This window comes from Danio rerio, chromosome 5 (genome assembly GCF_052040795.2).
Source record: "Danio rerio strain M-AB ecotype USA chromosome 5, GRCz13ab, whole genome shotgun sequence".
NCBI lineage: Eukaryota > Metazoa > Chordata > Actinopteri > Cypriniformes > Danionidae > Danio > Danio rerio.
In genome coordinates, this window is record NC_141025.1 from 21167335 (window position 1) to 21192480 (window position 25146).

General features: G+C 34.1%; 2 protein-coding genes across 3 annotated transcripts in view; both read left to right on the forward strand.

The window, feature by feature from the left end:
• sgsm1a (small G protein signaling modulator 1a) overlaps positions 1-25146 on the forward strand; it is a 766057-nt gene that overhangs the window by 214512 nt on the left and 526399 nt on the right. The gene's annotated exons all lie outside the window — the stretch shown is intronic.
• Positions 1-25146, forward strand: part of ssh1a (slingshot protein phosphatase 1a) — a 92297-nt gene that overhangs the window by 2264 nt on the left and 64887 nt on the right. For both annotated transcript variants that reach the window (XM_087253348.1, XM_087253346.1), the window contains exon 2: positions 14169-14206. In XM_087253348.1, coding sequence (XP_087109474.1) covers positions 14169-14206 — 38 coding nt within the window. The remainder of the gene's footprint in view (positions 1-14168; positions 14207-25146) is intronic.

A 25146-nucleotide genomic window follows, 5' to 3' on the forward strand; every position in this document is an offset into this window, starting at 1 on the left:
GTTAGGAAAATTGACTGAAGTTAATATCTGATCATTTTTCCATATTTTAATCATATAATATGTTGTGTTAGGCCTGTTGTTTTGTTAATTTCCGCACTGACAGCTCAAAAGACAGATCAACATTGATCTTCTTCGCGATCTGATAAAGTCTCGGTTCATATGCTATGTCTCTCTATAATGTAAGCCTAAAATGCAGAATTCTAGCCAACGTTTCTTTAATAGATTGATTAATTCAATAGATAGATTTTTACAAAACCTGACAATTGAAATGAGGCTCTGTATAAGAAAGTCTGACCTCTCTGATTTGTATTTGGTGACGATGTCTGTGGGTTGTTAAAATTAAAGTGCACATTTTCGCTTATAAAATATTCTATACACAACTGGTCAAAAGTTTGGGGTAAGTATAATTGTTATATATGTTAAACTAAGATTCTTCTGCTCACCAAGGCTGCAATTATTTCATCATAAATACAAATTGTGAAATGTTGCACTATAAAATAACTGTTCAAAAGTAGTTTATCATTTAATTTATTCATTTATTCCAGTGATTTTAAAGATGAAATTTCAGCTTCATTACTCCAGTCACATTATCCTTCAGAAATTACTAATATTAATTATTATCATATTTATTAATGGTAATAGTAATAAAAGCAATAATGTCTGGAGTAATAATTTTATTTGAAACTACATACAATAACAAAGCAGTTATTTAAAATGTTGATGAATATTTAACAATTTAAAATTTTTTACATTTAATAAATGTAGCCTTGATGAACTGAATAATTTTCCTTAAAAAACATAAAAAAATTACTGTAAATATATATACACTTGAAGTCAGAGTTATTAGCCCCACTTTATTGTTTTTTTCTTTTTAAAATATTTCCTATATGATGTTTAACAGAGCAAAGAAATGTTGATAGTATGTCTGATAATATTTTTTCTTCTGAACAAAAGTCTTATTTGTTTTATTTTGGCTAGAATGAAAGCAGTTTTTAATTTTTTATGAACCATTTTAAGGTCAAATTTATTAGCCCCTTAAGCTAATTGTTTTTCAGATTGTCTACAGAACAAACCATCGTTATACAATAACTTGCCTAATTTCCATAGTCTGTCTAGTTAACCTAATTAACCTCGTTAAGCCTTTCACACACACACACACACACACGCGCACACACACGCTCACACACACACACACACACACACACACACACACAGTCAAATAGCTATTAACTTTTTTTTTAGGTGGGGCCAGTGAAAATTTTGGCCGGGCAAGTAAAAATCAGAACCACTGGCCCGATCGGGCCAGTAGAAAAAATCCTTAGCGTTGAACCCTGCTATGTGATGCATTGAGTGTATTCCTTACTAAAAAGATAGCTCTTTAATCTAGTTTTGAACTGCAAGAGTGTGTCTGAGCCTTAGACATTATCCGGAAGGCTATTTTAAAGTTTAGGAGCCATAAATGAGAAGGCTCTACCTCCTTTACTTGACTTTGCTGTTCTAGGTACTGCCAGAAGCCCTGAGTTTTGAGATCTTAAAGAGCAGGTTGGATTGTAGCAAGACAGAAGGTTAAATAGATAAACAAGAGATAGATTATTTAAATTCAATACAAAACTTAACAGGCAGCCAGTGTAAGAAGGAAAAAGAGGGGGCTGATAAGATCATATTTTATAGACTTGGTAAGAACTCTGGCAGCTGCATTTTTTGCTAGCTGAAGTTTGTTAATAGAGGATGCTGGGCAGCCAGCAAACAGCATTACAGTAATCCAGCCTAGATGTCATAAAAGCTGAAAAAAAATCTTCGTACATGCTTCGTAACTTAGTGATGTTTCTCAGATGAAAGAAGGCTGTTTTTGTAACATAGGATATATTAAAACAAGTTAAATTGCTAAAATAAAAGTTAAATTGCTGTATAATATGACACAAAGATCTTTTATAGTAGAGCTAACTCTTTCTATGCAATATAACCTGAAATCTCAGACAGAATTTTAAGACTAGATTTGATCAAGTGGTTTTTACCAGATGTCGTATTGGACATACAAGAATAACCCCGGGATTTTTGCTCCAAGGTGAAAACCCTACTCAGTGTTTGAACTGCACATTTTCCTTACTATAAAACACAATTTACTGGACTGTCCTGCTTTTAATGATTCCAGAAAACATTTTTATGAAATGAACTCTGTTAAGGATATTTTTAGCAAAGTGACGCCAGAAAAGATTTTAGAATTTTTATCATGTATTAACACAAAAAAAATCTTATTTAATTTAGCATTCATTTGTTTGTTGATTTTTAATTGAATATTTATTATTGAAATGTTCCTTCCATGAAAATAGTCTTGATTGCTGACATGGCATTAAATAAAAATACATTACATTACAGTATAAAGAAGTCAGTTAAGCACACTGCTGGTTTGTATATTCCAGCCTTTTATAGTTTTCTTGCATAGATGTAAAAGCTTCTTTAGAATAGCTATAGCTTTTTGGAAACAACTATCACAGCAAAAGCTCTCCAGAGTATATCTCTAAACATATAGATCAACATTTGGCCAGTTCCTCTGAGTCATTCTTGCAAAGTCATGTTTTTTAGCTGGACAAGTATCTCATCTTTTGAAGGTAAAGTTCCCGTATTTCTTACAGGCAGCAGTTGTATGGTAATTGATTTGCAATTTTATCTGGGCTGCATCCTCCCTTAGCATAAGCAAAGGGCTGATACACATCAGTGCACCATGTTCGATTCCTTAGGGCTCTTGGTTGAAGGCGCCTGTTCTTCCTGTTGTTTCTTCTCATTGCTTATAACTGTTGTTTTAAACAATGAGACATCTGAATATGTAAGTGAAGATTTGTGTCTTTTACAATTACAATTATTGTCATTAAACCAATCAGACACTACAGCAGACATGCACAATAATCAAGCTTGATAATAGTTACTTAGTTACAAACTATGTAACTAACTTGTAACAGTTACAAACATGGTCTTTGATATTTGCAGTGGTGGAAAAAGTTCTGAAAAATCATACTCAAGTGAAAGTACTATTTTTTTGCCCAAAAATCATAGTAAAATATGCTAGTAAAATATTTTAAATATTACTCAAAGTATGAGTAAAAAGTAGCCCTTATACACCCTGTAGTCAGGGAGACCCACCCCTCACTGACAGATGTCCAGAAATTTTCCCATACTTGAGCTCAGTTGTCCAATTTTGACTGGTATGCCATCATAATGAGTGAAAATAACCCATCAAAAATGCTTTAAGTGTAAGCCGAATCCTCTTTTGGCAGTTGCTTCAGTGTGATTTCAGCTATTCAGTTTTGGCCAATGCAAACAATTATTTTACATGAGTCCAACATCCAGCTGTGCAATCGGACATAAGAGGAGTCATCTTTCGCTACTGTGTTGGTTTTAAATGGAGAAAACATTTTACAATAAACTTTTGTTGTAATTCTTGGACCTTATTCTTGAAACAAAATATGACCATTAAAAAGGTGTGAAGCACCAATGGTGGCTCATATTAAAATTGATTTGAATACTATTTTGGCTAAAATAGTCAAAGTGTGATTATAATGACCATCCGACAAACAAATTCAGAATAGTGCTTAAAATGTCACTTAAATGCTGTATTAAATTCCAGAATTCAATAGAAAATGAAGCGTAATGAGGCTGCAAAAAGGTCCACTTTTTAAGAAAAAAGAACCACCCCTTTTTACTACAAGCCTGTTATGAAAGTTCTCAAGAGTAGAAAGTAGTGAGTATTACACTGTGAAAAGCTGATGCACTTACATGTAATTAATGCGAGTGTGTAAAAAACGTAACATTCTGTAGTGCATTTAGTTATTGTTTAAGGTCATTTTGGTCATCATACAGTAAACACCTGTCATCTTCTCATCATTAATTCATTTATTTTCTTGTCGGCTTAGTCCCTTTATTAATCCGGGGTCGCCACAGCGTAATGAGCCGCCAACTTATCCAGCAAGTTTTTACGCAGCGACCCATCTCTGGGAAACATCCACACACACTCATTCACACACACACTCATACACTACGGACAATTTAGCCTACCCTATTCACCTGTACCGCATGTCTTTGGACTGTGGGGGAAACCGGAGCACCCGGAGGAAACCCACGCGAAGGCAGGGAGAACATGCAAACTCCACACAGAAACGCCAAATTAGCAGAGGTTCGACCCAGCGACCTTCTTGCTGTGAGGCGACAGCACAACCTACTGCGCCACTGCCTCGCCATCTTCTTATCAGTGACATGCAATTAAACAGTCTCTGGGTCACTGCGTGTAAAGTAGCTTCTTGGACACTTTTAATGCCTCTAATCTTTTTGCTGCATGTCTTAAGATTCTTAAATTTCTGTGTGTGATTTGATTGGACAGTCACAGGAATAACAGGACTGATTTTTTGAGTAGTGAATGCAGGTTGAAGGAAATAGGGGAGTAAAAGTACTCATACAGCACTAAAAATGTACTCAAGGGAAAGTAAAAGTACATGTTTTTAAAACTACTCAGTAAATTACAATTCCTGAGAAAAACTGCTCAACTACGGTAATATGAGTATTTGTAATTTGTTACTTTACACCATTTGTTATTTGATTTATTGTTATTTGTTATTCATTTTCTTTTCGGCTTAGTCCCTTTATTAATCCGGGGTCGCCACAGGGGAATGAACCACCCTTCCAGCCGCAACCCATCCTTGGGTATTATATTATATTATATTATATTATATTATATTATATTATATTATATTATATTATATTATATTATATTATATTATATTATATTATATTATATTATATTATTAATAATATTGAATATTTAAGAAAATAATATCGATCTATTTTATTATTAACTTTATTGTCATATAAAAATCTAACCTTTTTATGTTGGGCAGTCAGTGATGATATCTTGTGCTGTGAATGAATAATATAAATCTATAAAACTATGAATCTAAATAATAAATACGTACACAAACATGTAAGCATTTTCATATATACAGTCAGAACATAACAGTATTATTATCTATTATGGTATTGGAGTTAATTGGAACCAGTTAAACAAAAACTTACACTTACCATTTATTTTAATTGTAATGTATACAAAAATAAGCACCACTACATGATGCAAAGCTGCTTATTATATTGAAAATATCATTGCCATATTGCTTTTGACGTTGTATATGGTTAAAGTACATTGAGGAGTTTGTTTACATGTAGCCCATCGTATTGTGTTGGACTGTGTGCTTTCATTCATTTGGTTAAGCCATTTTAAAAAGGGGAACTGTCAAAAGGATGGAAGCTTTTGGGTCATGAACTAGTTTACAATAAAACTGTCTAACAACAGAAATACTGTGCACTGCCTCCCTCATTCACTATAGTTCCCAATAGTTTTGTACGATATTGGTAAATTGCAATATTTAAATGTTTCGCGAAAAATATTGTGTTATGAATACAGTTTTGCTAAATGGTTTGAATTCTCTGTTTGACTTTTAGTCTAACAAGTATTTAGATAAAGCAATTAAGTAATCACAATTCAAGTTACTTCAGATTTTCTTGTTTCTAGTTCAAATATCAAAAAAGTTTTTTTTTCGACTTTCAATAATAATAAGTCCAAATTAAGTGAGATTTTCGGTGGCGCAGTGGGTAGCATGTTCGCCTCATATCAAGAAGGTGGCTAGTTTTGGCTAGTTTGGATAAGTTGGTGGTTTATTCCGCTGTGGCGACCCCTGATTAATAAAGGAACTAAGCTGAAAAGAAAATGAATGAATGAATGAACAAGTGAGATTTTCTTCAAAACAAGCTAAATATTAGGCCAGTATGGTAAGCAGAATAATCTTGTTTTAGGTTTGAAATGCAGATATTTGGACATGAAACAATACAAAAAGAAACACATTTTTGTAAATGTAAATTAACACCATCTTATATGATCTTCATTGTATAAATAATTAAATGTTAGTCTTTGTTACGCCTCCGAAACACATAATTTCTTTTTAAACTCTTTTGAAATGCTCCGTCATAGGCCTAAAAACACATGTAAAAGACAAACATTTACTGTATTATGGTTAATCTAAGCAGTGACTCTAAAAATCTTGTGTTTTGTGACGCATGGGGGCTGTTTCATAAAAGCTGTTTAGAAAAACGGGGAATAAAGTCAAAAACCTGACTTTAATGAGCCGAACTAAACGTCCATAACAGCAAGTTGAAGATTTGATCTAGCTAATCTGAGTTAGTTGAAATAATCTAGATAACTTCTCGTGCACATTACTGTCTTGAAACCGTGAAGGTTCAGCACACAGTAGATGCATCGATTGTGTTGTGTGCTACCATAGCAACTATAATGAAAGAAAAAGCTCTGAAATGAGACACAGCCATGTTCACAGCGATTGACCAATGCAGGATTTCAAAAATATAATAATTTAAACATAGTAAAAATCAAAAACTACGGCTTGCAACAAAGTAAGAGAGAAGGCTGACAGGAAATTGCAGATCGTCTCAATAGGCTACTCATGTAGTAATATATTTTAAAACACAGGCCATTGTTTAGGCCTATTGACATTAAATTAAATATTTGTCAATATACACATTTTTTTTTTCCTTGCACGCACACCTACTGCCAATTGTTGCGTACAAAAAAGTTTAAATGCATTGCAGGCTCACTAACATACAAAATGTGCTTAACGTCAGCACATTAAGTTTAAAATAATGGCTACAAAGAGCCGTGCATGCACGAGCAGTGGGATTTATAATTTGCTTTGGAAAACACTGCAAATTGCTGCTTTCCCTTTGACACTTGTTTTTCTCGCGCCCCGTGGGAAAAGTGAGGCTACTGCTCAGCACGAATCCATCACCCGATTATTCCGCTCAGGGTTTGTGGCTTTAAAGTCATTTTTTAGGAAATGTACCCTACTACTTTATATCAGTCAGTGCTTTCTTAATCATGAACTTAAGCCTGAGAGTTAACCTGCCCCGGACCAGGCTGGTTTGCCAGCATATGCTTCCAGAATAACTGAATTTGAACTATCGTACATTTGATTTATGAAATAAAATCTGCCATTAATAAACCTGACTTACCAAAATAATCCTGGATTTTTAGCTTGGTTTATGAAACAGGCTCCTGGTCAACTATAATCCAGACCTAACACTGTAAATCTTGTGATGTGATTATTGCAGATGCGCACATTCCAATATCGATTCTGAAACTAGGCATGAGATGATACCTGTTTTCAAGGTATACCGCAGAAAAGTCAAGGTTTCAAAACTGCCAACATTTTCTGTAATACAAGTCCTAAGGTATGTGTAAGATTTTTTAAAATCTTTTTTTTCTTTCTTTTTTTTTTGGGACATCAGTATCTCCAGCAGAAAAAATATCCAAAGAATATGTTTTAGAGCAGTGAGCACAATACTGTGAAACCATGTTATTTTTTATCCAAGGTTATCATACCGTCAGAATCTTATACCGGCCTCTGAAATGATAGATTGTGCAGCCCTAGTTCCTAATATGTTTCCACACATTAACCTAAATCTTTTTTTGCATAGTTAACACATGCTATAATTTCTGATAAAGGCACAGTTCACCAAAAATACTAATTCTGTCACAGTTTGCTCAATCTCTAATTTCTTTCATCTTTTGAACACACAAAAGAAGTAATTTAGAGGAATGTTGAAATCTTTCATAGCATTTGTTTCATGAATGTCAGTGGCTAATGGTTTCCAACATTTTTCAAAATATCTTCTCTTGTTTTTAATAGAAAAAAAAGGTTTGTAATGATCAGAAGCTGAGTACATTTTTATTATGGGGTAAACTATTCCCCTTAACCTTGCTGCTGTACTTGTATGGTGCAGATTAACCTTTGTGAGTATCCCTACATCAGCTGCCATTCTTTGTGTGAAAGTTAAAGGTTTGACCCCCCAGAGGCCTGCATTTCTGCCGGACAGAAATTTAAATCGAAGTCATTGTGCCCGGCTCCTCTCATGCAATGAAAGGCCTCCTGTTTTTACCTTTTCATTACAAGCAAGACTTTAGCCGGTCTCACCAGGAGAGCTGTATTGCCTTTCATTAATAGTAATTCTCTTAGGTGGTACTTTTGAAAAGGGAATTTTCTTGTAGGTTTTTGAATAGTCTTATTTTTCTGTGAAAGCACCACACCTACATAGTTCATCTGACGTCATGGTTTTCTTCGAAATCTGTTTTACTGGTTCGTCCAATAGGGGGCGCTGGCTCTACACATTTAAACAGCACACAATCTGCTGGATACTTTATTATGAGACACACACACAGTGCAGTATTATATACACATTATGTCATGTTTGTCGCATTACTGCAATTTTACTTTGAGCATACCTTAAACTCTTGCTCTTAGTTGGATTAGAGGAGTTGTTTACTCAAAACATGAATTTATACTCACACTTTACTCTTACTTTCCTTATTTTCCTTATTTTCCATTTTTGGATTTTTGATGTTGAGATTAATATTTTGCTGTAAGATAAGAATCTCTGCATAGTGTGCATATTATCTGTGCTAGAGAGGATGTACACTATTTAGAATTTACAGCACGACCTTAACATGAGCACTGGTGACCATGCAGCTGCAGTGATGACATCATCTCATATAGAGAGAGAGAGAGGTTAATGAGAGGCAGTGATGTAAAATGAAAATCATTGAAGAGGAATAATTATAATGTTAGTTTGGCTTTAAAGTTCAGAGGGTAAACATTTGCAGATGCTTTTTGTGGTATTTAAGTTCTGTTCAACATGAATTAAAAAATGACTGTATTTTTAAAAGGGTTGTTGCATAAGAAAAATCAAGAGTTAAGTAATTAATCTGTTGTTAATTACAGAATCAAGCAAATTCTTTTCATACAGCCTCTGTAAAGTCTTTTTTACACAAAACAATAAAAGGAAAACTCCACGATGGTGTTATCAAGATTTTCAGAAAAAAGGGAAAAATAGTGTGAGACTGATAATGGCAGCCAGGAGAGAGAGCAACATCAATCTACTCCCCATAGACGCTACATTAGAAACACATCACATAAGCGGTAATTTGTTTTTTGTAATTTGACGCTAAGATGATATATTTTCTGTTCAACATGAATTAAAAACGAAATTTTTAAAGGGTTATTGCAAAAGGAAAATTTAATTTATATTGTCTTTGTTTACTTTACCCTCAGGTCGTTCCTAACTGGCATGAACTTTCTCTGACACACTGAAAAAACTAATTTTTTTTTTTCCCAATTTAAAAAGTAAGAAGTAGTCCATATGACTTGCTTATGATATTCCAAGTTTTGTGGTAGTTATTTTTTTCTAGTTTTTTTTTCTTGGCAGGTTAATATGATTCACAATGCAAATAGTTCTTTTGGATGTTAATATCCCAGTCTAGTTCACAGAAATATTCTTATCCATTTGGTCACAAATCAAAGTAATGATCTTTAACTTCCACATAGTAAGACATTAAATGTGTTGTTTATTACAGAATCAACCTAATTTCAACCTAATCAACCTTACTGCCTCCGTAAAGTCTTTTACACACGAAATGCAAGATTGGAAGAAACACAAGACCTGAAGACTCAATATTTTACAAAATATAACAGAAAAATAAACTTGCCATATAATAATGTCAGAGAATATAGTCTATTTTATTGTATATTTCTATTCCCATGAGAAAATACATGTATTTATTTGAAACTCTTTTTTTTTTTTTTTTTTTTTAATAGTTTTTTTTGTTAATACTATTTAAAAGTTGTGATTTAGTGTTTGGGTAAAAAAACAAAAAAACTTGCATATCTTCTATACTTCTATTTAACATTTTACATCAAGTATAATTTGCACAGAAAAAGATTCTGGCATGGCATATAACAATACAGGCAGTTTTCTGCTCAGACAACCTGGAATTGTGCATGAATATTGAACACTTTTCTGAAAATATTATTAGCTGCGTGACACAGATTCTCTGCACCGGTACAGCATTGGCGTATACCGCAGAACTATCTTCAGTGTGATTAGATTCAGAGGCCTGTGTTCACTATATCAACATTATGAAATTGTATGCCTGTTTTTGAAAATTATTCACATTTTTATTGGCTCACCGACGCATTCAAAATAATCCAGTATAGCTATATATATATAGTGTCATGATTACCCATTTCAGGGTAAACAACAGTGGAATTTCTGGTGGTTAGTTTTACCATTTCAAATTTTTAGTATCATAAAAACTATGATTTGATTATCGTGATTTTGAAAAAATATCTACAAGAATGTAAATGTTTATATTGACAGTTATTAAATATATATTTTTATATACAGTTGTATTCTTTTTATTCATAAAGTGCGCAAATCCAAGTGCAAAATCACTCATAAAATTTGCAATTACTCATTTTTTTTAGCAAATTTTTTGACTATGTAAATAGTAAACGGTTTGGTAGTTTTTTAATCAAACAATACCTTGAATAAGAATATCAAATGCACCTATAAAAACACACACAAAACATGTACTTGAAATAATAAGTAATAAATATTAAGTAAATATCCAGAGATCCATGTTAATGTTGTTTGTTACAAAAAAATTCAATAAGCTGCAAATTGTATTTGTTGCTTGTTTATTTGAGATACAAAACTTGATTTGATTTATTTATTTTTGAACAGAAATATTACACATAAAATATCACTAACAAAAAATGTATTTTAGCATGGTCAAAAATGGAGTGGGATGAAGCACGAGCTTATTATTTCCCACCCTATATTACCACATGCATCATTCGCCTTTTACTTCAACTGTTTTCTTCTTTTACTTATCTCTTCTTTTTAGATGAGACATATTAGATCCTTTTAGCATCTTTGACAAATTATATGTTTGATTCCAGTTGTAACTTTACATTTTGTAATATAGACCCCTCAAAAAAACAGTAATGCAAATAGCCAATAATTAAAATTTCATCATACCTTTCTCATTTTATCCTTTTTCAATCACCTTCATTATTGTATTCCTTTAATACTATATATTTATGCAACTTTTTAATTTGATTATTATCCTGACATTGTTTGAGAGTCTAATACATGTACTTGGTGTAAATGTGCGGCACGGTGGCTCAGAGGTTAGCACTGTTGCCTTACAGCAAGAAGGTCTCTGGTTCAAGCCCTTTCTGAGTCAGTTGACATTTCTCTGGCATGGGTTTCCTCTGGGTGCTCCGGTTTCCTCCACAGTCCAAAGACATGCGGTACAGGTGAATTTCAATAAACTATGAGTGTGTGTGAATAAGTGTGTATGGGTGTTTCTCAGTACTGAGTTGCGACTGGAAGGGCATCCTCTGCGTAAAATATGCTGCAATAGCTGGTGGTTCATTCACATGTGGCGACCTCTGAAATAGAGACCAACCTGAAGGAAAATGAATGAATGAATGAACTTTGCGTAAAGCCTTAAGTATGGGTGAGATTTATTTTGGAATGTTTTCAGCTAATTTTAACAAAACTGTGATAATGATAATAACCGTGATCATTTTGATCACTAGTATAATTATGTGAAAACTTCATCGTTACATTTTGAAAACACACACACTATATTTATATGCTTATTTTTTTTTTGTATCAGTAAGTCATGATTATTCATTTGACTAATCCATGTTTCATCTCACCCTCTAATATTTTAAGGCTTTTGCCTTATGTGTAAAGTTTACAAACCCCACACTTCATTTGTTTTTATGATTTTGAAGACATCTGGGATTTTTCCAGCTAGCTTTTGGAGCAATGAGTCAAAGCAGGACTCGGGTGAAGGATAGATTTGAATTCATGCCACTATAGTTGAATTGTCCATATTTAAATCCTACTATTGTACTTAATTAAATTGAATTGAATTTAGTTAGAATTTCATTACAGTACAGAGTACAAAATTAAGATTGCTTGCAGATTCTCAGTGCCATATTGATTTCTACTTTCTGATTATTCACCTTTCGCCTCATGCTATCTGTTCATTCACTTTGAATTTTGTAAATCACAGAAAAGCCTCACACCTCCAAAACGTCTGTTTCTGTTATAAACGCCTCATTGTTTCCACTCCTCATTCTGCCCTGCTTTAAAAAGTTTTATAAGCCCAGCTGCTGCATGAAGGGACAGATTTTAGCACGTGACAGAAACCCTGGCACGACCGATTCCCCTGACACGGTTTCTTCGCCTTCAGGCATCCGTCACATCTGACCGTGTCGCACTCGTCTTCCTCCATTCACAGATTCATACCACAATCAGTAACCCAATAACCCGTCACGTTCACGTACAGTGAGGAACTATTTTAGAAACGCTCTTTGTTATGATGAAACCTTATCTGAAGGAGAGGCCCTGCTCTTCATGTTTCGGCTTTGAGAGCACATTTCTTCTTTGTCATATTATACAGCTCTTAAAGCTGGTGTATCAAAGCTTTTTATTTGTTTTTTAGGACACGTGGGTCAGGTATTGTGCTTAAAGGTTGCACGTTCAGCAGAGAGCGAGATCATGAGGCATGTTTAGGCCAGATTGCAGTGTGTTGCGCTGGGATTGAGTCGGGTGAGGCTGTGGAATTTGGAAAAGTTCCGAGGCCTAAAGGGATTCTGACCTCTCCCATTATTTATTCCGGAATTGTGTTGACGTTTTCACAGCAGACGCTGAAATGATAACTTATCATTTGGTTTAAGTGTAAGATTTCTGACGACATAATTAGATTTATTACACGGACGCATCCTGCTCTTTGTGTTAAGACTTGAGGCAGTACATGTAAAATTGAGCAGTGTGGACATGCTTGGTGTTGGTGTTTTGAATGTAGTCATAAATGAGGGGATATGATTGTCTTATTACGACAATCACTGAAGGTTTTATCACCATTTACAGTGTTTAGGGTTGTCATGATACTGGAATTTTATTCCAATCGATTTAAAAAGACCCATTTTCTGCAAACATTTGAGCATGTTCTTAAACACCGCTGATTTGCATTTGTGTTCACATGCTCAAACAGAAATTACTGTGTTTAGCTGTGAAGGTCATCAGTTCACCAAACTCACCTCTGATTGCTGAGTGTAAACACAGATAGAGGGACACTGGAGCGTTTCAAAGTCACGTCGATAAGCTGGTTTGTCTATAACAGGCTTTTTCTTATAAAGAGGCCAAAAACTTGATTGAGGGTGGTGTATATAGATTGTATATGTATTAGGGGTGTAACAATTTATCGTTGTACCATTTATTGCGATGCAAAAATGTCACAATATGCATTGTGGCGTTATGACGATTTGATTACGGTATGACGTCCGTTTTCTCTTATTAGTTGAGCTGTTTGCACGTGAGCTACATTCCATCTGCTGTCGCACGTGAGTTCAGATTGCAGCAGCAGTAATGTTAGCAGACCAAGATGAGTGGAGTTGAAATAGAGGATGGCGCATCCTCTCAGAATCGGACGTCTGGCAACATTTCGGTTGTACAGTCATTGCTTTAGACTCGTCCACTTTTTGACACGCATACTGGGTCAAACATAGCCTAAGTTTTAAAGTCTTCACAGTGATTTACATACTTTGCACAGCGACATGGATACCTTCTAATAGTGTTGATAGAGTCACATACTGTATTTAAGGTACAATTCACCCTAAAATATTATTCTGTCTTCATATAATGATGTATTTGCGGCTGCAAAATCACACATGACGTGAGCTGACCGTGAGCTGTTACTACAGAGGGTGGACTATGCACACAAAAAACGCAAGTGACCAAGCAACGCCTTAAGCTCTTACTGTTAAATTCAATTAAATTGAATAATTTCAATAATATTATAAGAAGTTTTTAAATTGTTTTATTTTCCAGAGACAGTCCTGTTTAATTTATTTTCTTAAAGAAGGTTCAGTTTAACAAATTGAAACAAAAGAAACACATAAAAAAAAGTTTACTTGGTTATTAAATTTTTTTTTAAATAAAATTTGCATTTCAGTTTAATTTTCAATTTTTATTCCAATATCGTGATACATATCGAATCGTGAACATTATATCGTGATACACATTGTATCGTGAGCTGAGTGTATCGTTACACCCCTAACATGTATATATATTCTTCACAACATTTTGAAATTTTCATGTCAATAATATTATATATCTTCATTATCTTTATTATTGTGTATTGGCACATACACATTCGGTGGCTGATTTCTGTTTCATTCATACTTTTTTTTTTTCCACAGGACTTTGGAAGTGACGATGAGCGCCGGCTAAATCAGAGGTAACAACGGGCTTTTACATTTAAGCCTGTCATTTTCTATTTGAGTGTGTGTTTGCATTCTGTCAGAAGCAGATGATGAAGAGTCCGTCTGTGTCATGATTGTCTTCATCACACCCGGTAGTTTAAGAGATGCTTCTTCTCCACATATAATCAAGGAAATCTGAGCCCAAGTGTCTGACCACTGCTTTCACGGCAGCTCAAACACCACAGTGGCTTTTTATTACAGTTTCCAGTTTCTTTTTTTGACTGAACCGAGGTCAAGTGGGTTTAATTTGAAGCAAACATCTTGATGGCTTTCCCTTATCAGACACAGTATCGTTCCTAATGAATACCCCGTCTTATTAGTGTTATCTGCTTGCTTGTAATTCAATGACTGTAGAGGAGAGACGGATAAATTGGTGTTTTAGTATACTGGGGGATTGCCAACTGTCTTACTTAGGCTCCAGAGTTAAAAAAGAAAGTCACTTGCTTCTAAAATAAAAAAGACAAACTGCTTTTTTTTTTCAATTTCAGTTTTTCAGAGCCAGCTCTTGGCTTTTTATTGATTTGAGTCCAACATGTTGTGTTTTAATAATCTCTAGATCTACCAGAATCCTAGAGCTACCCCTTATAGTACCCAAATGTGTTTTATTGATGTCTGTTTATATATATATATATATGTTCTGGATTTACAGTTACAGTGACCTGTTGTAACTGTTTTAGCCTTAACCACAGTTACCTACTTGCAGTGTAAATTTCTCCCATGTGGAGGTTCCTGTGCTGCAGTGATATATGCTTGTTTCTATTTTTATTGTAGCCTTTTCTCTCTGTATGCCTGTTAAGAGACGACTCATGTTTATCAATTCGTAAAATACCTTACTTTGCGATGCATCAACACATCATGACAAATCATATTTAAATATTTTCAATATTTTTAATGCAGTTTCATTTGTTATAACAGCTCTGATATTGATACAGTATAATTGCTTTTAACGCATACTACTCTTTAATATCAGTTTTTATGGGACTCAAAACTTTCTGTCTATTTGTTTGACTTTTGATGACATATTTGGGGTGTTTGGAAATTTGGTCATTTATTTAATTGCTGTATTTGTTTAATTACGGCAGTGGTGTAGAAATAGTGCACTTTTTAAGAACAAAATTATTAGCCCCTATTAGCTAAATTTTTTCCCGATAGTCTACAGAACAGATTATCAGTTATAACTTGCCTCATTACCCTAACTTGCCTAGTCAACCTAATTAACCTAGTTAAGCCTTTACATGTCACTTTAAGCTATATAAAAGGGGGGGGGGTCATTAATAAATGACTTTATTAATAATATTTATTAAAAAACCTAATTCTGACTTTAACTGTGTGTGTGTGTGTGTGTGTGTGTGTGTGTGTGTGTGTGTGTGTGTGTGTGTGTGCGTGCGTGCGTGCGTGCGTGCGTGCGTGCGTGCGTGCGTGCGTGTGTATACATATATAGTGATATGAATAAAGTTTAACACAATAGACACTAAACACTAGCTGTAATCAGGTACAGAAATTGAATAATCAAAATGCAAAAAAAAATGCTATTCTTACTTTGCTTTGTCTCATTTCTAATCCAGTTATCAAAAAATTCTTGGAACAAGTAAAAATATTGTTTTTGGTTTCAACTTCAAAAAAAATAAGTCAAAATTTAGACTTAAAAGAAGCTACATTTTCTGCCACCAGTTGAAGTCAAATAATCTTGTTTTCACTTTGAAATTGGGTTGTAATGATTCACCTGACTCGTCATTCACAATACTAATATCATGATTCAGGATTTAGTTATTATTTTTAAACAAAGTTAATTTAATAATAATGTTTTTAAATGCTGCACTTTTTTGCAAAACATTATATTTTCTGTCATAACTAAATTGCTATTTCAAAAACAAATTCAGTGACTGCTGGAAAAAGAACATTACGCTGGATGCCAACATTATCTTCACAAAAGCTAAAAAGCTTTATAAACCTTTTGCTGACAGCGATGAATGTTTCATTCTATAATACTGGACTTATTTTTCTATGAATGATTGCACTTTGAGAGTGTTTAAAGTGTTTTACAGGGTTTAGAGCCTTAAAACATATTTTTAGAACGTAACTCCCGCGAATAACGAGGGTGTGTGTGTGCACACGGTCCCTCGTTATTCGAAATAATATGAAATAATAAAATAAAATAAATTAAATTTTATAAATATTTATATAGAAAAAAGTAATGAAATATAAAACATTTTTCAAAAGCTAATGTGACACCTTAAAATAAGTGATAGAACATCACAGGAAAGATAAGACTTTTATTTCATTCATACCATACTGTATATTGTCGTATGTTACATAACTCTGAAGGCCAAAGGCTTTCTAGTTGAATGAAGAAGTGCACTGGCTGTATTTAGTTAATCTTTTAGAGGACATATTAAACTAGGGCTTGTGTCTGCTGGGATTGGACTAATGTCCCAGTCAGTTCTTTCAAACTTTGAATCTAGGTCACCGCAGGGTGAAAGAGAAGTTTTTAAGAGACAAGTTGTTCACCAATGTGCGGTACTTTGTAAAACTCTCACTGTATTTTAGTGTTGGTCTCTGGGTAATGGCCAAACTGGGTCAAATAACAACCCTTGAGGACAGTCAAAATGCTTACGGGACTGTACAGACTGCAGAGCTAAAGGAAGAGGATGTGTACAGAGGAAGATTTGTCATCTCAAAGGTCACGTGACATCCTCAAAGGTCACATTGCTCAGGAAATAGCTGTTGTGTTGACTGTAAACCCAACACAAGCTGAATCAATAATAGTTTCTGTCCTTGTTTGAATTGATTCTGTCTAGATGTTTTTTTTTCCAATATTTTTATTGCATTTTTTCCAGATATTATACAAACTTACAAATGTATATGAAAAATAGAAGTCCTATCAGCAAAGAGATGGCATGAAATACATAGCAATAAAAACAAGAAATCTGTAGAACTCCTAAATTAAACTTACACTTTTCTACCCCCTTCTATGCACCATCCCTCCCATCTCCCACACCTCCCTATTTTCTGAGGCCTTCAATAAGTATGTAACGGTGAATCAAGACACTGATAAATAAATAATAAGCCATTTGAAAAAATTATAAATAAAATAAATAAAAATAAATAAATATATGGGTAAATACAGAGGATGAAAATGTAAAATAAAAACTAGAAGTCTCTCTTTCTCCCTTTCAAAATTCTGGTCAGCAGTTCCTGAAATGTTAAGGTTCTCAATGACTGACAGTATGGGACTCCATGTTTTGTTAAAGGAGTTCAGTGATAATTTAAAACAATGTCTCAGTTTCTCAAGATAGATGCAATTAAGAACCTCTTTAATCCAGTGTTCTGATGATGGAGGGGACACATGTTTCCATTTGAGGAGAATTGCGCGCCTGGCGAGCAAGGGGGTAAAGGCAATGACGCAGCATGATGTTTGTGTAGTTGGGGTTGGAAGATAACCAAAAAGGGCAGTCAGAGGTTCAGGAGTGATGATTTTATTAAGAGCTTGAGAAAGAATTTTAAAAATATTACACCAATAGGTTGTTAATTTTGAACATGACCAAAACATGTGAAGGTAATTGGCCGGTGACTGCTTACATCTGTTACAGGCATCACTTCTGTCTGGAAATATTCTAGAAAGTTTGGCATTAGTGAAATGGGTCCTATGAAGTACTTTACATTGTAGTAGGCCATGTCTGGCACAAATAGATAAAAAGTGAACTAAACTAAGAATGTCTTTCCATTCGTCCTCAGAAATTTCAGTGTCTAGATGTTTAAGTGCAAAATGATCTGTAAATGAATGAAGCATCATGAATGGCCTGCTGTAAGTGCATTCACACAAGCTAATCTTCCATATGTTTGAACACCGAAATAATGAGCACGTTGCTGGAAAGTAAAAGGAAATGGTTTTTATTATTTTGATCAAGCTTAGAAAAGGGTGTGGAGGAACTACTGTGCCAGTTACCTGAGTGAACCTATTAAACACAATCAGCTTTTTTGTTTTTTCATGTGGCGTGTGTGACCTACATAGGGTCATCTGATAAGCAAAAGAGCAGTTGTTCCATCAGCACATTCAAAGTGCTGTCAGTACTTTCTGTCCATCTCCATCTCTCGCTCGCTCAGTTTGCCCTGTGATCAGTTGAGTGTTTCTGTAAAAACAGGATATGAGAAAAGAAGTCTGAGATTCCAGCATTAGCGATTGCAAACACAATGGAGGCTGTGTCTGATTTTTGTATCTTCCTGTGACTCACAGATAAGAGTTTAGTCCCTCAGTGCTTCTAAGCTAACAGAGTTTCCTTTAAATCCCAATTGTAACGAACATGCATGAATAATCATTAAAATAAATAAGACGCTGGAAAAAATAATTTGTTTAAAAAAAATTGCAAAAGTGAAAGTTAAGTTTGTACATAGGGCTGGGTGATTAATTGAAGGCGATTTTTTTTTTTAATTTTTTATTTTATTTATTTTTTTATTTTATTTTTTTTAATGCACATTTTGTCAGTAAAACTGGTTCTAGCATAACTCCAGCAAAAAAAAAATTACAAGCACTGTACACTGACAAGCTGTGCAAAATTGTGTCAAAAAACTAAATTGATCTAATTAGGGAATTATGAGATCGAGGTAATCATTTAGTAAAAGTAATTTCTCAGATACGGTCTGCGTAGTGTTGACCAAGGCTGCACACGAATAGCCACATTTAACTTCAGTGTAGAGTTTGAAATAGGTTTTTTGAGAGATCTTCTGTTTATAAAACAGTCTGCGGGCTAAATGCAGCCAGCGGGATAATATTTTGTGGCTCTGCCTTAATTTGAAAGTTTAAAATTACACAAGAAATCGTTAATTATTTCAGTTTTATTTATTGTCTGAGCGATCTTTTATTTTGATAAGTCTTTTATTTTGAAAAATGGCCATATTCTATCGGTTACATCTCAGTCACTTGAGCGCCCAAATTTAACCCACAAGCAGCAAAATGAGTAAGAAACAGAGGTCTTTAGAAAGTTTCATTGCTAAGGGGAAACGGTCACGGTGGCACAGAGGGTTGCACAATCACCTCACAGCAAGAATGTCGCTGAATTGAGCCTCAGGTCGGCCAGTTGGCATTTCTGTGTGGAGTTTGCATGTTCTCCCCGTGTTCGATTAGGTTTCCTCTGGGTGCTCTGGTTTCCCCACACAGTCCAAAGACATGCACTATAAGTGAATTGGGTAAGCTAAATGGATCGTGTATGTGTATGAATGAGTGTGTATGGATGTTTCCCAGTGATGAGAAGGGTATCCGCTGCGTAAAACATATGCCAGATAAGTTGGCGGTTTATTACGCTGTGGCGACCCCTGTTTAATATTTGGACTAAGCTGAAAAGAAAAATAGATGAATGAATGAATATTATTATTATTATTTATTACTGATTGATTTATTTTCTTATTAGTTGTTAATTTGTAAATTTTTCATCTTATTTGGTGTTTAAAAATAAAAATAGGGAGATTTGAGATGATTGGAATAAAAAAATAAATAAAAAGGTTTTCTTGGAAATTTTTTCTTGTGAAAAACCTGATGCGGCCGAGCCTCACCCAGACTCTGCCTCCACCGGCCCCCAGGTATATTGAGTTTGAGACCCCTGCTTTATAATGCAATGCTATGGGGATTTCTAGGTTTTCTTCATGTCTTGAGTTTCAGCATGAGAGCGCTCTCTGGCCCAGAGGAGATGAACACACAACTGCTCTTCCCTTGACAAGATGTGCATCGATCAATCAAATTCAATGAATTACCCAGCCCTATTAACTTGTAGCATAATTTGTTGCCATTTATACTGTAAAATAATTGTGGCTGCCTTAAGTTTTTAAGTTGAGTCAAATTAACTGAATTTAAATAATTAAAATTAGTATCAATTAATAAAGTTGAAACCTGTTTAAGCTACTAAAGTAATTTAAGAAATGAAAACAGTCTTGACTTTTTGATCATATATTTTTACCTGTGTATTTTGATGCTTTTATCTAATGCTAATTAGATAAATGAACGGCAGCTTGAATGAAAAGCAAAGCAGGACTATCTACTACAAGTCAGGAGATTTATTTAATTTAAGTTTTTTTTAGAGTTCTATACACTTTATAACTCCAGAACTGAAACAGGATGTCCTAGCGACTCATGAGAAGCAAATCCTCTTTTAATGAGGAAAAACAAGGTTAGGATAAAGTCACTAGTGCAATACATGCATGGATCTAAATAAAAAATTGATGCAAGAACAACAGCGTCAGCAGAACAGAATACTTTCATCCATTTTTTTTGAGGAGGAACCTAAATATTTTGGCATTTTGGAGCAAGACAGTGCGTAGTCTGAGCTTGCTTCCGTTCTGAGAATTCCAGCTTGCTCCATTTATTGCTGTGAAATGATCAGAACGTGACGTGTGCCATTGATGGACAGATTCCCAGTATTTGATGTCATTTGTTTATACACACATGTAAAGACTTGTCCTTTCGTCTGAGCTCATTGATTCCTGAAGTAACATACATCGGCAGTAAAAAAACCTGACAGATTCCTTTTAACTTACTTAAGAGTAACCTGTCATGCGTTCTGCTGAAATCATGTGGAAGTACGTGCTGCGGCAGAATCTGCAGTGCTGTATACGTGCAGCTTGAGCTTTTGTGGGAACTCTGTGCGAAGGGCAGATGAATGCCATAACTTTGAATGTTTTCTGTTGCAGTGCAGTTTGTATGTACACTACCTGACAAAAGTCTTGTCGCTTATCTAAGTTTTAGGAACAACAAGTTATAACTTGACCTCTAGTTGATATTTTGGTATCAGAAGGGCTTATGAAAGACAAAGGCTGCTAGAATCCGCTTATTTTACCTTAATAAAATATGATCATGCCTTGATTTTTAATTATTTAATTAGGACAGTAAGGTCAGACTTTGCTTAGACAAAAGTCTTGTCCCATGAGCTTGAACGACTGCATCCATACATCTCTGAAATGACTCAAATAACTTATGAATAAAGTCATCTGGAATGGCAAAGAAAGTCTTCCTGCAGGACTCCCAGAGTTCATTAAGGTTCTTTCGATTAATCGTCAATGCCTTCTCCTTTATTTTACCCAATACATGCTCAAGAATGTTCATGTCTGGTGACTGATCTGTCCATTCCTGGAGTACCTTGACCTTATTTGCTTTCAGGAACTTTAATGTGCAGGCTGAAGTATGAGAAGCAGCGCTTTCCTGCTGAGGAATTTGCCCTCTCATGTTTGTAATGTAATGGGCAGCACAAATGTCTTGATACCTCAGGCTGTTGATGTTGCCATCCACTCTGCAGATCTCTCGCACGCCCCCAATACTGAATGTAACCCTAAACCATAATTTTTCCTTTACCAAACTTGACTGATTTCTGTAAGAATCTTGGGTCCATGCAGGTTCCATTAGGACTTCTGCAGTATTTGTGATGATTGGGATACAGTTCAACAAATGATTCATCAGAAAAATCTACCTCCTGCCACTTTTCCAAATGATCAACTAGTAGTCAAGTTATTATTTAATGCCCATACAACTGGGATCAACGACAAGACTTTTGTCATGTAGTGTCCAGACAGAGATTGTAACAAACTGAAACAAACAATACCTATTGCTCGTTTATTACAAAAATCATCTAGTTCTGTTTTTTTTTTGTCGTTCAATCAGTGCATCCCTAATGTGAATAACAGTTGTATTCTACAAAAAAATCTGTAAAAAAAAAAAAAAAAAAAAAAACAGTTAATTGTTTTTTGTATTATTTTGTGATTTGATAATCAGGGTAATTTGACCAAATGTTGTTTTGTTAACTCTTCTGAAGTTAATTTTAAGTTTAAACATTGCTTTTATTTTGTCTCAAATGTAATATCTGGAAAACATGGCACCTTTTTGATTCTACAGGTGAAAATACTAAAGTCATCAGTGCTCTACAGAAAAAAAAAACTATAATCTTTTACTCAAACACAAATTTAAATAATGTTTAAAAATCTGAGAAATTAAAAATTTTCAAATGGTATTTTAGTTTTTTTGAAGATGTTTATCGGCCAGTATTTCATCTTTAATTTTTACCTCCCTTTTTTTGAACCTTTGTCATCTCTAATGCTCTTAATATTGATATGATTAATATACAAATGTCACAAATTCTGAAGGTTGGTTGAATACAGTAAAGACATATAGGTGCTTTAACCCCTCAAATTCACCCACAGTAACTGTAGCTCTAAACCTAGTCTTTAGCCTGTTAAATGCCTGAGAGAATGCCTGTTGAACTGTCTGAAGTCTTTTCCCGTGAAGTCAAGCAGGTGGCATAGCACTGCTGGAGAGTTCACCAAACAGATGCAGAGGCAGGAGCAGCCAAGCACAGCAATCTGTGTTTATGTTTGCCTGTTTTTGTACATCATATCAGGGTTAAAGTATTTGGGTGTGTGTGGAATGCTACAAACTTCTAAAGAGCATTAAAGTGAAAATGTTACAATATTGCTTTTTAAAAAGCTTGATATACCAGGCGCTAATTTTTAACATCAATTTTAACTTTAAGGAACTTTAGGTTTACCTAAAATGGTTTATAGTCTTTTTTTTCTTTTCTCTTGATAAAATAAGAATCAGCTTTTTTTAAATTGACTTTCTCATATCATTCTAAGTAGACAACTATACAAAATAACATTTAATTTCATAGATATTCTAAGTACATTTTTTATTTCTTACAATTTTCAATAAATAAATGTTTAGAAGCTCAGTTTAAATGAATGATTCAATCACTTACCCATAAAACTTTCACTTGTTTCATGACTGAATGATTCTCTTGAACAATTGATTCCACCTTTGTAATGTAGTTAGCACCTAAACAAGTTGTCTTAAATCAGTATAAAAGTGACAAATAATTAACCTAAATTCTGTTACCAAACAAAATATAAAGCAAACATTTTTTATTTGCTGCAATGTTCAATGAATAAGTTTAGAAGCTCCGTTTAAATAAACGATTCGATCACTTACCCACCAAACTTTCACAAATGATTCTAGTTATTGGCATAATGTAATTAGCACAAAAACAAGGTGTCCTAAAAGTGCTGTATGGTTTTTGTTATATAAAGAGTATAAATGACTTTTTAGCATGAGATAAATTCTGTAACTAAACAAAATAACAGGTAAACAATTTCTTTATTTGCTGCAATTTTCAAAGAACAATTTTACAAGCTCAGTTTAAATTAGTGATTTGATCACTTAAAATCTTTCACTTATTTAATGACTGAATGAATCTCCTGAACAAATGATTCTACATATTGGTATAATAATGTAGTTAACACCAAAACAAGGGGTCCTAAAATTGCTGTAGGGTTTTTATTATATAGAGTAAATAAGTGACTTTTTAGTATAAGATAAATTCTTTACAAACAACTCAACAAAATAACAAGCAACATGTTTTTATGTTTGTTTAGCTGCAGTTTTCAGTGAATAAATTTAAAACTTAAATGAAAAATTCAGTACTCATTCATGTAGACTTTCTGTTTTTTATGTTTTATTAATGAATCTTCTGAATGATTCATTGACGTCATTTTAACAGTTGCTCTTCCCCACCAAAATCCACTATGTTTTGAACCAAAACACATGATCGGAATTGTAATTGGGCTCTACGCATTATTTTCATTCCCCTCTTTCCAGTGGTTTGTTTAAAGTGATATAGAGCATAGACAAATTAGAGAAAACGGTCTCTACAAAATCTAAGGTTAACACTTTATTTTGATGGTCCATTTGAGTATTAGATTGTCTGCTTAATATGTGTTGATATCGCTCCTTCAACAGATATTTAACTGACTATAAGAAACTTTGTATGTACATGTTGCTTACACTAACCCTAACCCCAACCTATCAGTCTACTTAATCTAGTGAGAATTAATTGGCATGCAGATGCAATGTAACTTAAATTCAACAAACAGACCGTTAAAATAAAGTGTGACCAAATTCAAGTGTTCAGAATACCTGGTGGAAACAGTAATGCATCTCAACTGACCACTTATAAACCCTGACCAAAAATGGTGTCCAAAATTACAGTTATGAGATGACAAAACATTTTTAATAAATTAACCTACAGTATGCATGGTTCACCACAAAATCTCTGACAAACATTAAGAAAATAGAGTGAATTTTCTATTTTAAAAGGGACAGTACATCCAAAAAAATTCATTCTGTCATCATTTGCTCATCCTGCACTTGTTCTAAACGTGATTGACTTGCTTTCTTCTGTTGAACATGAAGGAAGATATACTGAAGGATGTTGGACAAAACAACCATTCACCTCCATGGCATTTTTTGTTCCTACTATGGATCTCAATTTCTGTTTTTTTCCCCCAATATTTTTTCAGAATATCTTGTTTTGTGTTTGACAGAAGAAATAAATTCGTAGAAGCTTTTCAATTTTGGGAGAATTATCCCTTTGAGTGTTTTCTTTTTAGCAGAAAATCTTTGTCATAGTATAATCAGTAATATCAGCATGATTGAAGATAAAACGATCATATACACAGAAAATAAATTAGGCAGAATATTCATTGCTTGTTTTTTTAATCTTAATGGTCCCGTGAAGTGCTTTGAAATATGCATTTGTGTTCAATGTTTGATGTAATCTCAACTGAAACATGAAGAGAGGGTGGGACATAGTGTAGCCCCTCCCCTTCAAAAAAATAGCCAATAGCGTTTTGTTTTATCACAGCTCTGCCAGACACTAGAGAGCACGTGATGAGAAACGGAAGTATGAGGTTACGTGGATGAAACCGTTGATCCATTTAGGCGGAAGTGACAAACGACAAGCTTTACATGTGTATATCAGTGTTATATCTTCTAAATTCTAAATCTTCCAATTTTTTGGAGCACTCTAGCTTATAGATGTCTTAAAAAATAACAATACTGATACTAACATCTGAAAAACTTTATTTTAGTTTCATGGTAGTTCCA